Source organism: Acipenser ruthenus, chromosome 22, assembly GCF_902713425.1.
Source record: "Acipenser ruthenus chromosome 22, fAciRut3.2 maternal haplotype, whole genome shotgun sequence".
Classification (NCBI taxonomy): domain Eukaryota; kingdom Metazoa; phylum Chordata; class Actinopteri; order Acipenseriformes; family Acipenseridae; genus Acipenser; species Acipenser ruthenus.
This window is the reverse complement of record NC_081210.1, coordinates 19,823,207-19,837,582: the sequence shown is the minus strand read 5'-3', so window position 1 is coordinate 19,837,582 and position 14,376 is coordinate 19,823,207. Positions and strand designations below refer to the sequence as shown.

Here is a 14,376-nt window from a genome sequence, read left to right as displayed (position 1 = left end):
TAAATGCTGAGTGCTCTTCACGTATCACAGGGACTTGTAACGAAGACCCCCTACTTCTTTTATGCCCTGAAAGAAAGTTCATCAAAATCAAACACTGCAGGCAGAGCTGGGGCTCCCAAATGTGATGACTGTGCAAATGGTTCACATAAGGGTTTGATGAATGGGGAAGGAATATAATTTGCTTGTATCTTCTGTAGTGGGTTTCGGTGGTAAAACACAGATCATTTCTGTAGAGAAACAAATGCATAGCACACACTATATGCGCTGTATGCTGGAGATAGAAACATGTATTATCTGAACTGACAAGTCACCTGTCTTAATAGCCAGTAAACACAAGTACTAATATTTTGGTGAATACAAGTGGTTGACAGGCACCTTGAGCAGCCACAAATGTCCAGTCTTTGCAGTGACTAGTGCACTGTATTGAGCTGCACAAATGTCTACACAGCACAGGGTATACAAAGTGGGGCTCAAACTGTGCACCACAAGTGAGGGAAGGCTTATTCAGTTGCTGTGAGTTCGAGACATGAGTTATTATTACGAGTAACGTATAAGAAATGACAGATTCCTACACATTTCAGAGCATCTGATGTGCATCTATATCTTTATCTTTGGTAGCAGTTCCTGAGCATGGACTTTGATTTGTGATTTATAATAATGTAATATGTTGAATGTAGGGTGCCACCAGAGCCCACACTGAATGAGAATATAAAACTTGAACACAGTGTATTAACTTTACAGGCCTTTCTTCATGATGGGAGGCAAGTCTGATTGATTCTGTTTATAGGCCAGGTCAATTTCTATTATTTTATTGTTATAGATTATGTTCTAAAGGGCAGAGCTGGCTAGAAATGCACCAAGGTTTATAGCAAGGGCAGCATGAGTTTTTGTGGGTACCACTTTAAGTCAGCTGCTAGCCAACATAACTACCACTTGCTGACAATTCAACCACATTATTATTATTATTATTATTTGTTTATTTAGCAGACGCCTTTATCCAAGGCGACTTACAGAGACTAGGGTGTGTGAACTATGCATCAGTTGCAGAGTCACTTACAATTACGTCTCACCCGAAAGACAGAGCACAAGGAGGTTAAGTGACTTGCTCAGGGTCACACAATGAGTCAGTGGCTGAGGTGGGATTTGAACCAGGGACCTCCTGGTTACAAGGCCTTTTCTTTAACCACTGGACCACACAGCCTCCTATACAGAACCGTTTGACTCAATAATGAACACAAATATTAGATCTTAACATTTATCTCCTAAGTACTAATATTTAACTTACTTCTCAGTCCCTCATATTTTTCTGGATTATTATTATTATTATTATTATTATTATTATTATTATTATTATTATTATTAGTTTATTCGGCAGACACCTTTTCTAAGGCGACTTACATGTGTTACAGGCCAATACAAGGTTACAGTGCAAAAACAATACTTAAATACAGCGTAATTTACAGTGAGTGCAAATACTACTAAATGTAGGGAGACTCGAGCGATTGGAGATAGGAGGGGGCAGTGTGCTGAAGAGAGCAGTAGACAAGAACAAGGGTCTTGAATTGAATGCAAGCAGAGATAGGTAGTCAGTGGAGAGTGTGAAGCAGAGGGGTGAGAGTAGCAAGGTTGGGTGAATACAAGATGAGCTGCAGAATTGTGAATGAGCTGAAGGGGGGCGGTCAGCTGAAGCAGGGAGACCAGCAAAGAGAGTGTTACAGTAGAGCAGTCTGGGGAGTACAAGAGCTTGGACCAGGAGTTGAGTGGAATAAGTAGTGAAAAAAGGACGGATTCAGCAGGTTGCTAAGAAAGAAGCGGCAGGTGGGTGTCAGGGAGATGTGTTGAGAGTAGCAGAGGGGGACGGGTCAAGAGAAACACCTACTGCTACTCTTTAACATTATATTAATCCTGTAGGGGTTTATTCATAGACTCATTTACATAACTGCCTGCAATAAAATACTGTCACTCTTTAAGTCATTAAAATAGACCCACATCTGTTAATGTATGATAATATATTTGAATCAATATTAGTTTCTAGATGACTGTTTTTATACGAACTCATATTAACATATAAAGTATATTGACCTATTTTATATAGATATGCAAAAAGGCGATGGCAGACTGGCAGCACTTGTATATACAGAAACAGGGGAATTTATTAGTGTTCAAAAGTCCTGTGAAACTGGATTCATCCGGTCACACCAGGTTCTGAGCATGATGTCTGCTTATTCAAGCTGTATAAAGAGGAAAGGGTTTGATCAGGACAACCACTTACGACCAGTCTGTGCCCTGAATATACAGCACTTAAAGTATGACATGCTGTGCAATCACATATTGTATTTTCAATAGCTCAGGGAAGCAAACATTTAAACACAGGCAGCATTTTACAGGATACACATTGTGTTTTTCACAATGGGGTTATTAAATAAAACTCCTCTTACTGTGGTTCTACAGTGTATAATACAATAAACCCATTCACCATATCGATCTCACACATACAGTTTTGAATGAAGTTTTGACTGAACATTTATTTTCATTAAAAAAAAAAAAAAATCTGGGACCATGCTAGGTTCAAGAAAGCTCAGTTTGCAAGCCATACTTACATAAAAAATACTTTGTGTTCCACCCCTGTTAGTCTAACTTGGATGTGAATGTTTTTTTAACTAAATTATTATTATTATTATTATTATTATTATTATTATTATTATTATTATTATTATTATTATTATTATTATTTAATCTCTTTAGGAAAAAAGCATCAACTTCAAACCTTCCAGGTAAAAAAAACAAAACACGAGACACAAGCTGTATGGTGGTTTATAATGTGTTGTTAGATGGAACATAGAAGTCCCTTTAACAAGAGAGTTTCCTATGATACGGATAGCACTAAGGAGGCTCATAATGAACAAACCGAGTTTGACGTGAGAGAGTCCTGGTCGTCAAGGCAACAGGATTGTGCAAATATTAAACAATCTGATTGGTCCCCTGTACCACTGTAGGCAGACAATCACTCTGGAAAAACGTGTGTGGTCCGACCACATTGAATGTCAAGGACTTGTCAAGAACCCCTCTACGTCACCCATATGTGATTCAGGAATGAGTAGGCAAGGAAGCACCTGCCAACCAAGCCTCTACTGCAAGTTATTTATCTGTCTTGTTAGTCATAACTGTAACTGACTTACAGTGGGAGAGCTTTTTATATGACAACATACTGTACATGTTATCGATTCTAGTTGCATAACAAACTAACCAGTTATGTGAAGGACAGACAATTTGAATACAAGTGTGTGCTACATATCTCAGGTGTTTCTCATTTTCTATCTAGTCCCTCTATGTAAGCTATAGCTGCTGCAAGCCTTCGTGTCCATGACCAACTCCTTTGGTCTTGTATGCTGCACACATACAGATATATGATGAAAGACCGTCGCTATGGGATATGGTGTGAATGGGGGGGGGGGGGGGGGGTGACTGCAAGCGTTTGTCATTTATCTGTTAAATAGGTAAACAGGCTTTGTTTCCGATTGGTTAAAAGGATCTGCAGTTTATAGCTAGCCTGTGGAAAACCTGGACATCATTTGGCACATAGAGATAAATTACAGGAAATAAACAGTTTGGAGTAGGAATAAATCATGGTTGCTAGGGTTCTACTTCTCTGACCCACGGTGCTGAGACAGAAAAACCTGAACTGGAAGGAATGAATCACGTTGAGACGGTGAAAGGGTAATAATCCTAATTTAAAAATGTGCTTTAATAATTAATACAAAAAAAAAAAAAACTACTGTAGCTAGAAATACCTTCAATGTGTGATTGTGTATATAGAATTAGAAAGAAACAACTAAGCTGAAGATGGTGTTTATATGTTGTTTTATTTGAAGCTATATTATTATTATTATTATTATTATTATTATTATTATTTAGTCATTTAGCAGACCATCCAAAGTGACTTACAGAGACTTGGGGGTGAACTATGCATCACAAGTGCTGTTGCAGAGTCACTTACAATAGGACCTGCCTTTTCAAGTTTACTGGCTGGAAAGAGCAGGTAGCTGCTTCATAAAGACAAGGTTTATTGCACAGGTGAGAGCGAAAGGAGAAGCAGTGACAAGATGGCATAGACTGGTGAGGATATCATTACTCCTCGCTATGTCTACAGGTGTAGCGGGTTCAAAGCACAATCCCAATGAGGGAGGGAAAAACAATGACATTTAACTTAAGTAACCCTGTGACAGAGCATTTAAAATGTTTTCATTTTTTATAACATTATTAAATAACACACCACTCAGCTAATATTGCATACTGCTCATTAACACCACTCTGGTTCAAATTTGGTAGTTAACCTGCTTAATTAACAAATGACCTCCACTTATGCGATTCCATTCTTCTGTGTATAACCACAATTAACTCTAATAGACAAAACGCTTGCTCATTAATAATCTGAAGGGGCAATTAAACCACACACACCTGTGATAAAAGAAAGAGTTGTTGGTTGTTCTGTTTCTCACATCAACATGACCTCTTATTATTACCCTTGTATATTTTGGTCAGTCACTATGCATTGTAGATTTGTGTAAACTGATATTAGATATTTATTACACAACTGGTTTGATTTATTTTTTATATTATTGGGGGTTCCTTTTTTGGGACCCAAACGTGCATTTTCTCAGATGTGTATGTTTTTTCACTTGCACGCCTTTGGGTGGATTACACAGGTCATGCCGTTGAAAATGGTAAGATTTTGGATGTGTATCTTAAGTACCATACTAACTTTGCTAAGTTCTTGTGTATATTGAAATTCTAACTTCATAGGCATCTTGTATTTATTTATTTTAGTTTTTGTAATTATTAATTTGTGTCAAAGTTGTACTAGTAGCAGGTAGTTTTAGTGGCACTACGACAACTGTAAAACAAACTCGCAAAACACACATTCAAAGAAACTAAGCGTTTCCCTTTCCCTAAACTTCAACTACTGGCAGCAGTATTTTTGCTAATTTCTTACTAATGTTGATAATTTCTATAAGGTGCTGTTCAGGAAATCATTTGTTAATTTATAACCAGTATGGTTAATTTATTTAAGATGGTTAATTTATAAACAGCATGGTTGGGACATTAAATGGCACTTTGAAGGACACTGTGCCATTTAAGGGTCCTTACTGTCATACCATATAGTATGACAGTAAGTAAACACATAGTCTTAAACTTGGATGCTCATCCTTTTCCAAGAAAATGACTGCTTTATTATTATTTATTTCTTAGCAGATGCCCTTATCCAGGGCAACTTACAATTGTTACAAGATATCACATTATTTTTTACATACAATTACTCATTTATACAGTTGGGTTTTTACTGGAGCAATCTAGGTAAAGTACCTTGTTCAAGGGTACAGCAGCAGTGTCCCCCACCTGGGATTGAACCCACAACCCTTCGGTCAAGAGTCCAGAGCCCTAACCACTGCTCCACACTGCTGCCCAGTGTGAATCTCACATTTGCCATCTCAGTGTTAAAACACGCCAATGATGAAGATAGGCAAACTAATGAGGCATTAAATTAAAACTACATAGTGTTTTATGGATTTGAAAGATAAGAAAGCTAATTGTTTTATTTAATAATAATAATGATCTAAAGTACGTCTGTAATAAAAGGTAGCTTGAAATCATTTTGGAGGGCTTGCTCATTCGCCATAATATTTTTTTTCTGCGTCACAGATTGTCCAGAAAATTTGTGGCCAATCAAAATGGAGAACACAGCAACTAATAACAGCTTTCTTTTGAACTTGCTGCCGAATCCTGATTTGCAAAAGGCAATATCAGATGCATTGGACAACAATCTTAACAGTGTGACCCCAACACACCAGTCCTCAAATTACATTGAAGATAGTCAGGAGTATTTTTAATTTCGGTGAACGATCATCAAGGCTGACCCCAGCTTTTGATGTGCCACACCAAACAACACGATACTGAAGTTGGCTGCTTATTCGGACAGCTTCTTATTTGCATCCCGCAAATGTAACACAAATTGAATAAGTAACTGGGGTATTTCAGGGTTAAACTCGCTTTGGGCCACTTATTTCAAAGTTGATTCTCACAGAGGGGGAACCCCTCTACGTCCCCCATATGTGTTCATCCCGGCCCAAAACGGATTTTGATGCACTGCTACTTAAGTTATCAACTTTGTCCATTTTAATTGGCCAAGAATTGTGGCGAATGAGCAAGCCCTTCAGATTTCAAGCTACCTTATTTTATATTACATACATACTACTTCTTCTTATCTGTATTAAAATGCATCATCATTTTAGCCCTTTCGTGGAAAGTGTATGTCTATCTTCGTCATTGGAGTGTGTTAATACTGAGATGGCAAATGTGAAATACTGAATTTAGTCATTTTCTTGGAAAAGGAGGAGCATCCAATTATAAGACCATAGTGTGTCCTTCACATTGCCATTTAATGTTTCAACCATACTGTTTATAAATTATAAATCTTGATAATAAATAAACCATACTGTTTGTAAATTAACCGTCCTGAAAATAAATTAGCTGTAGTGTTCGTAAATTAAGCATCTTAAATAAATTACCTGTCTTGTTTGAAGAACCCGGAATTCTAACTCACTGTTTTGAAGTTATGAAATAAATAAACATATATACAATTTCTAACTATAATGAACTGGAACAAAGATTTATTAATTTAATATGTACCGAACAATAACGAATATTGGAATACAATAAAGTTATGAACTTCAAAGGAACCCAGGTTTTGAATTTCCTGTACCTGTGGTGTTATGCCAAATACTAGTGTCATAGGACGTGTCGCCTTTGTAGGCAGTGCGCATGAGAATTCATTTTCACATGCCTAGTTAATTTTTTTTTCGCTATCTTTTGAATCTTGTCTGACAAAAAGTGTCGCATTTCAATGGTTTTGTATTGAAATGTAATAATGAAAGTCAACGAAAGAACCGGTTTCTCTGGACAGTAGTGTGTACTGAAGGCTAAACTTTTGGTGAATGCATTATTAAACTATTTAATTATACTGTAACATTGAACTTGGTTGAGGACACTGCTGTTTTAAATAAGCTATGCTCCTAATTAATTTATTGAAAGAACCTGTTGCTGAGTATCCAATCTTAACTTTAGTCTATTTATTTTTTAAATATAAATGTATTTCAAAAGAAGTGTCAGAACTTTTTTGTATCCTCAGCACAGATTGCACACATTGAAGTAAATGAAGACTGTGTTCTGCTCCGCTACAGTAGTAAATGCACTAATTAGCAGTACAATGTTCTCTGATCAAAAAAAAAAAAAAAAAATTAAAATGATTTAAAATATCAAATCACTATGGTTACACAATATATTGCAAGTTTTATTATTTTATTTTTTACAATTGTGCGACGCTATTTGGCCCGTGAGGTGCCAGATCCTGCCATGCGACACTATTTGGCACAACACCGGTCCTGATCTTGATTGGTGGATTACATTTCGGAGGTTTCTAATGTGATGCAGGCCGGGAGCTGTTCAGCGTTGGGACTGCCTGCATGTACTTCCAGCACTGTGTACGCGATTGTATGATAATGTGATGTTTTTGTTTCACAGAGGATGATCAATTTCCAGGAGTTTTCAAAAGGATTCAGTTCATTTACTCCACGAGCTTCATTTCGACGGAAGTTCGGGAGCTACAACACGTTTATTGTGAACCGCCCATTGGCTGATACGAAGGTGAGTGTTCAGATGCAGTAAACTGAGGCATGCACACCCCTGGCCTCTACTGTACGATTTGAGATGCGTGTGCTGGTTCCAATTTCCCGGAGTGGGAAGCACAATTTTAAGTTTAAGAAGGCTTAGGGATTATCTGGAGGTGCATCATGGACAAATCTCAACCCCATTACATTGCGAAACCAAATCTATGTATTGTAATGCATATACTGACCACTTAAAGAAATAACAGCCCCCAATTTCAATGAAACAGAGTGCAAGGTGTAGGGTTGTGTTAACTTTATTATTAATTAATGAATCAGACATTTCTAGTTTTATAATTATTCGAATTACACAGTTTATTGATTTTAGTGAAAGATTATTAAGATAGTCAATACATGATTACATTTGTTTACAGTCATTGGTTATTTAAGATACAGAGACATCACAATTATTGCAACCTGTTCTTCTGGTCTAATAATAGGAATTATCCATTACCTTCCACTAGGAACACCCTTTCAGAATAGGTCCGACAGTAGCTGTTAGTTCATTTCACCTGAGCAATTCACTGAAATATAGTCTCCTCTAAGTATACAGTTTTGCATTTTATTTGGCTCTGAACATCTGCAGTCTTAATGTTCTAGAATTCCATACTCTAACATCTCATTTTGTTTCACATTAGCTGATGCAGCACTTTCACATATAATGGACCCATGCAATAGTAGACCATTTCACCCTCTCAGCATTTAACCCCGTAAGTCTCTGCAATAGGAAACTCATACACGCTAACACCAGATTCACACTGGACGCCTTCCAAACGCATATGTGTACACAGAATACAATACTGCATGTTTATTTCAAACCTTACAAAGGTCAATAAACACTTTGCTGCACTTGTTTCCAAGATCTAGCATGTTTGGGTTTATGAATGAAATGGGTTGCCAAGTCAGACTGGCCCAAAACTAGTTCTATTAATATGTAGTACTAGTCGTATATAGTAGTGTTCTTGTGTCCAAATCTTTAACCTCCAAATCCTTACAGAGTGCGACCTTGGCGCTTCAGAGCGTACACCACATCCATAGCGGTCTTTCTCTTGGCGTGCTTAGTGTAGGTAACGGCATCCCGGATCATATTCTGAAGGAAAACCTTCAGCACCCTGCAGGTCTCTTCATAGATCAGCCCGGAGATTCGCTTCACTCCTCCGCAGCGAGCCAGGCGGCGGATAGCGGGCTTGGTGATGCCCTGGATGTTATCACGGAGCACTTTACGATAATGCTTAGCGCCCACTTTTCCGAATCCTTTACCTCCCGTGCCACGACCAGACATCTTTATACTAATATGACAATAGTAGTATGCAGCATACAGTGATTTGAAACAGGATACTTGTTAACGGGTCAAATAGTGGGGAATTCTGAAATTGATAGTCATAGGACTTTAGTTTATACAAATGTATTATTATTGTGATTGAAGTATTGGTTGCATGCAGTGCAACACAACACATACTGCATACAGTTTAAATACATTTGCTTGCTGCCTTTATACAGTAGAGGTTGTTGAATTTGATTTAGATTGTGATTGATTATCAATGTGCTGACTGGCTTTACCTCAGAGTTGACATTACATCCGAATTCAGTTGCGCCCAACAGTGCTTATGCTGGCTTAGTTTTGGTTTCATTTGATTGGTGCCCCACAATATAATCCCAACTGTGTCAACTTTTTTTTACCAGTTGGTCCTCTGTGTAAATATTAATAGTTGGCTAAATTAGTTTTTGTGTTTAATCCATTGTGCCTCTGTCTGTTAACCTAGCTCCCTTCCCAGATATGCTGAATGCATTCCTAAACAATGGGAGCCATTTTATTGAAGTCCAAGGATAGGGGGGCATAGCACCACCACAAAAGTTGTCTGTTTGAGTTTGCTGGGAAATCAATAGGCTGTAACTTGTTTGCTTGCTAGAAATTAATATTAATACATGTGTTGTCCTTTCGAGAAAAATAAAATGGTAAAACAAAGCTTTAGTTAGCTATCTTTTATTACTGTGAGCACCTAAGATCAATACACTTTCAAAAACAACTTTTAAAAAAAAATAAAATAAATGTGAAGATGATAAATGCTTGAGCTATTTGCCTCATTGGTGTAACTGTGTACCTTTACACAGCTGATGGCATTAGGTAAAACCGTTTCTTATGAGTATTTTTGAAGTTATGGATGAATAAAGGAAGAAAGCTTTTCTTGCAGAAACCACTTCCTTCTGTGGCCCGTTGCTATGGTAAAACTTCCTGTGGTGGCAGGAAACGGTAGTGACTGTAGAATAAAAGGATGTGATGAAGTGTCTCTATGAAAAGTGCATCATACCTACATGGTGCTTTCATACAACCTGCTTCACAGTTTGGGACTTTAGAAACAACTGATGCCCTAAACTTGGGATATGTCTAAAAAAATGAAACATCTTGGCGTTCCAAATGGCCACCTGGTGAGTCTTGAGACGGTTTTGTTTTATGTGGGTCGAATGTTAGAACGATTCCAAATCGTGGGGGAGGGGGGGACGATTGTCAATTATATAGGCTGTGTGGTCCAGTGGTTAAAGAAATGGGCTTGGAACTAGGAGATCCTCGGTTCAAATCCCACCTCAGCTACTGACTCATTGTGTGACCCTGAGCAAGTCACTTAACCTCCTTGTGCTCTGTCTTTCGGGTGAGACGTAGTTGTAAGTGACTTTGCAGCTGATGCATAGTTCACACACCCTAGTCTCTGTAAGTCGCCTTGGATAAAGGAGTCTGCTAAATAAACAAATAACAATAATACAGCATAGCTTAGTATTTCTGTGAGAATTGTTTTGAACAGTTACATTGGAATTGCAAAGGTAACTGATTTTGTAATGTGAAAATAAAATTAAAATGGAGTGTTGCCACGGATAAACCATTATGTTCTATAATTCTGTGTTTGAGGATCACCGGTATTTTATTTTTTGAGTACTACCTCCAGGATCAGTTACCCAAATATCCCAATATTGTTCACGATTCATGCAAGCAGAGGTGCGACACCATAAGAGTAGCTTGTAGATCAAATTTCCATTATTTTATTATTTAAAAAGAACAGTTAAAAACTGAGCAATGTTTCGTCCAGACAGCCTTCATCAAGCTGTGGTCACAGCACTCTCCAGTAAATACATTAACACCTCAATTAGTTAATTAGTGATTCAATCATTCAGAAAGAACAATTAAATAGTCATCATGATATATGCAAACAATACTATTTAAGATACCATAAATCTTAACATAGATGCTGTATGTTCAGCTTCCACATAGACATTTTATCAAATAAACCACATAATTGGATCCTTAATATAATATTTCTGTCCAGAGTATGGATGGCGGAAGGTCTTGGATCTAATGATATTGCTGCACAGTGTCCGCATGGTTTAGTGAAAACAAGACAATCCCCTGCAAGTGCTGCAAATTGTGCTGTCATGCGGGGAAAGGAAGTGCCGCTAAAATTAAAAACTACCTTGGGTAATCTACATAAACTGGAATATGAACAAGTTTCGCCTGGGAAACTGTGGTAAACTGATACCAATGATGCTTTGTGTCAAAATCTAGTGTAGTGTAGGACACTGCAGCTTTAATAAAACAAAAAAGGCAATTGGTTGCAAAACCAAATATTACACATACAGTAAGGGTGGTGCTTAGAGACTGGAAACCACACAATGCGCTGCATCTTCAAACATCGGGACATTCAAAAAAATTTCTGCTTTAAATTAGGTGGCATCCAGATCTTTTCTTTGATGTGGTTGGATATTACCTTCCTCCAATATTGGGATGATTTATACATTTTTAAAGTTCTGCATTTATCTGTGAAATCGCAGTTCCTAGTCAATTATCCCACCACAGCCCCGAGATTAAACTACTTTCCCAGGGATTATTTCTGTGGTTTGAATGATAACTTTAACTTTTGAGCTGAAATGCAGTTTCTTTTTTACCTCAATGGTGAGGGGAAATGTCCTTTGATAAAGGCTGCGTATTTCTACAGCAAGGTCATGTAGTGGAAACGCAGTGGGCAGGATTGTGGTTTAGTAAATGTCAAATGTGTGTTTATGAGGATGCCTTAACTGAAGCGAGGTACTGCGTGCTGTTCCCACTTTTGGTGATTTCCATTCTGAGGAGGTAGGAAGTCAAATTAAAAATAGAAAGGTCTGTAGCTTACTTCGGGCTGGATGATGATACAATTCCCATTCATATGGACTTTCTCCCGAGTTGGTAGTTCTCCTCTCATACTCTTTCTCTTTTTATGTGGTGTTTTTTTTTAATATATATAATTAAACCATACCTCTGTTCACTCCCACAATAGAGGGGGACTGAATTCAAGAAATCTTATGATACCGTTTAATTGTAACAACCACCGCCAACCCCGGCATCTCTTGACTGACAGATCGGTTGCCTACAGGGTAAAGGGAACAAAACATTTAGCTAGCAGTGGTGCTGCTTTTTTTAGCTTTAGATGAATCGAACACAATTACACATTGTTGAGTACAATTTATAATCAATGTATTATGTAAATAGTGTACCTTTCCCTTTAGAAATGTACTTGCATGCATTGCTAGGTAACTACCAAGAGACTTTACCAATCGTAAACTTCGTATTCAATCTGGAACAAGGCTGCTGGATCATACAGGAAATACAGCTTTCGGGGTACATGCCCAATTGGAAGTGGAAGATTTTTTAAACTTATTTTGTTGCTTAAAAAAAATATTACTTGGCTTTTATAAGGTTAACAAGTTTTTTCAAGCCGACTATTTTTCCTGGACGAATGTGTAATTAAAGAAATGTATACCTTTCTTCCGTGGGGAAACTGTTTAATCCTTGAGGCCTTTGCCCATTGGATCCCTTCCATCATTTATCAGCCATCATCCGAAAAAGTCGTGAGTCAATCCATCCACTATGCGTTAATATCGTACTTCAGAGCGCTGATGTGCAGTGGAGGCTTTGTAGTAAAAATACCTAGTTTCAATATTTTAATAAAAAAATAAATAGAATTCTGTTAATTCTTACATAACTGAACACAAAAAATGTTAATGTAGTATAAACTTAAAGATAAGCTCACACTGATCTTAAACCACTTTATTCTTTAGTGCACTAAGATGGAAGTTAACGTTTCCTAATTATTAATTTTCTACTAGAACTACAATAGCTACGCAAAAAAAAACAACATATTACACAACTGCATACAGTTGTCATAGCATCAGAAACCAAATGACCAATGTTTTATTTCAAACAATTGCTCCTGTAATAAATACATCTAAAAGTTGGGAAGCTAGCAATGAGCTGCCAAAAATACTTTACCATAATGACCTTCTACTCTCTGTGTATGGAGCCAGAAATTCCATCACTTTCATGTACTGACACTTTTCTGACTGTTAAGCCCTGACCGCTCTCTCAGCCCTGTCACGCTTCTTTCTCTGATATGTGTCTCACAGGTTAGGCCATTGTTTCTTTAATTCCTCGACTACAATTGAAATACAAAGTATATGCTTGTAATAACCTATACTGCACAAAATCCACGTGTTTATGTATGCGATCAGTTCATAATGTCATGTTTTATAATCCATATCATTCACACCCAAGTCCACGGCAATGTCTTTCCATATGTGTTCTTTTTTACCCCCCAAAGTCTTTGTAATATTTGTTGGATTTATCATACTGTAATTTTTGTTTGGCGACACACACAATTCCATTTTGTTCAGGGAACTGCAGGAGTCCACGTGTCTTCCCAGTCGTTTCATTGTCGTTTTTAACGCACGTCAAATCGGATCAAATCAAACTTGTCTCGATTCCAAAATTGAGACATCACCGTCGTACGACAACTACGGACTCAATGTGCAAGGTGCAATAGGAAATGCACGTGATCGCTATTTTCTTTAGACGCACGTTAAAATCGAATGCATGATCGGTACCGTAAAGGCTTTAGTCAGTGCCAGTAATTGAGCTCACACTGAAGGCGGAAGGCATCCCACATATGTGAACTCGAGTTTCTATTAATTAAACTGTTCTGTATTGAGTAAATGTTGTGTTGACATGCTAGGCATTTTGAAAAATACTTTATTTAAAAAAAACAAAACCATGTTATCAACATTAAATGGTCGAAGCAGACCAGCAAAGACATTGTGCCGTATCAGTGTATTTTGCATCTCCTAGAGAATGAAATGTTTGAGCCATTATAAGTTATGGAGGTAACTTTTGCAACATTATGGAAATCTAAGCTAACGAATAAGTTTTAGTGTTAAACACGCTGAGGACAATCGATAGGACTGAAATATGTTCGTGGTTTTTTTTAGTGTTTGTTTTAAATTAAATAAAAATAAAGAACTTGAGTGCGGACCTTTAGCTGTTTTGTTTAGTAGTACAGTACAAAACATTTGGACCAGTTTTAAGGTATTTTTCAAACAAATATGTGCTGGTCCTAACAAATCACAATTGCTTACTATACTTTAGCAGCCATCAGTCCCAGCCACATTTGAGGCAAGGTGTCTCTTGTGGTGATGGTCAGTCTACATTAACAAATGTGACACATTTGAAGGGAAAATCCCTCAACAATGATGCACCCTTTTTTGTTTTAAACATGAAAAGGATACTAGCTATCGAGCCCACGCAATATAGGTACAAGTTGGAGTTTAGTAGTAGTAGTGAAATGGGTAATAGAATAGT

The 14,376-nt window shown here is 37.4% G+C and overlaps 2 protein-coding genes across 3 annotated transcripts in view; one reads left to right on the top strand and one right to left on the bottom strand.

Moving 5' to 3' along the window:
• Nucleotides 1-4,496: 4,496 nt before the first annotated feature.
• Nucleotides 4,497-14,376, top strand: part of LOC117431020 (regulator of G-protein signaling 14-like) — a 28,911-nt gene continuing 19,031 nt past the window's right edge. The window contains exons 1-2 of one of the 2 annotated variants that reach the window (XM_058996091.1): nucleotides 4,497-4,724; nucleotides 7,579-7,701. In XM_058996091.1, coding sequence (XP_058852074.1) covers nucleotides 4,662-4,724; nucleotides 7,579-7,701 — 186 coding nt within the window. In that variant the 5' untranslated portion in view covers nucleotides 4,497-4,661. Of the gene's footprint in view, nucleotides 4,725-7,578; nucleotides 7,702-10,048; nucleotides 10,149-14,376 lie in introns of those variants that run through there. The other variant, XM_034051594.3, reaches the window with a different exon arrangement.
• LOC131699442 (histone H4-like) lies at nucleotides 8,713-9,003 on the bottom strand. The gene has a single exon (XM_058996092.1). It carries the CDS (start codon nucleotides 9,001-9,003, stop codon nucleotides 8,713-8,715), a length of 291 nt encoding a protein of 96 aa, XP_058852075.1.

Coding starts and splice junctions, on each gene's coding strand:
- LOC131699442 (XM_058996092.1), bottom strand. CDS start 9,003: ATGTCTGGTCGTGGCACGGGAGGTAAAGGATTCGGAAAAGTGGGCGCT.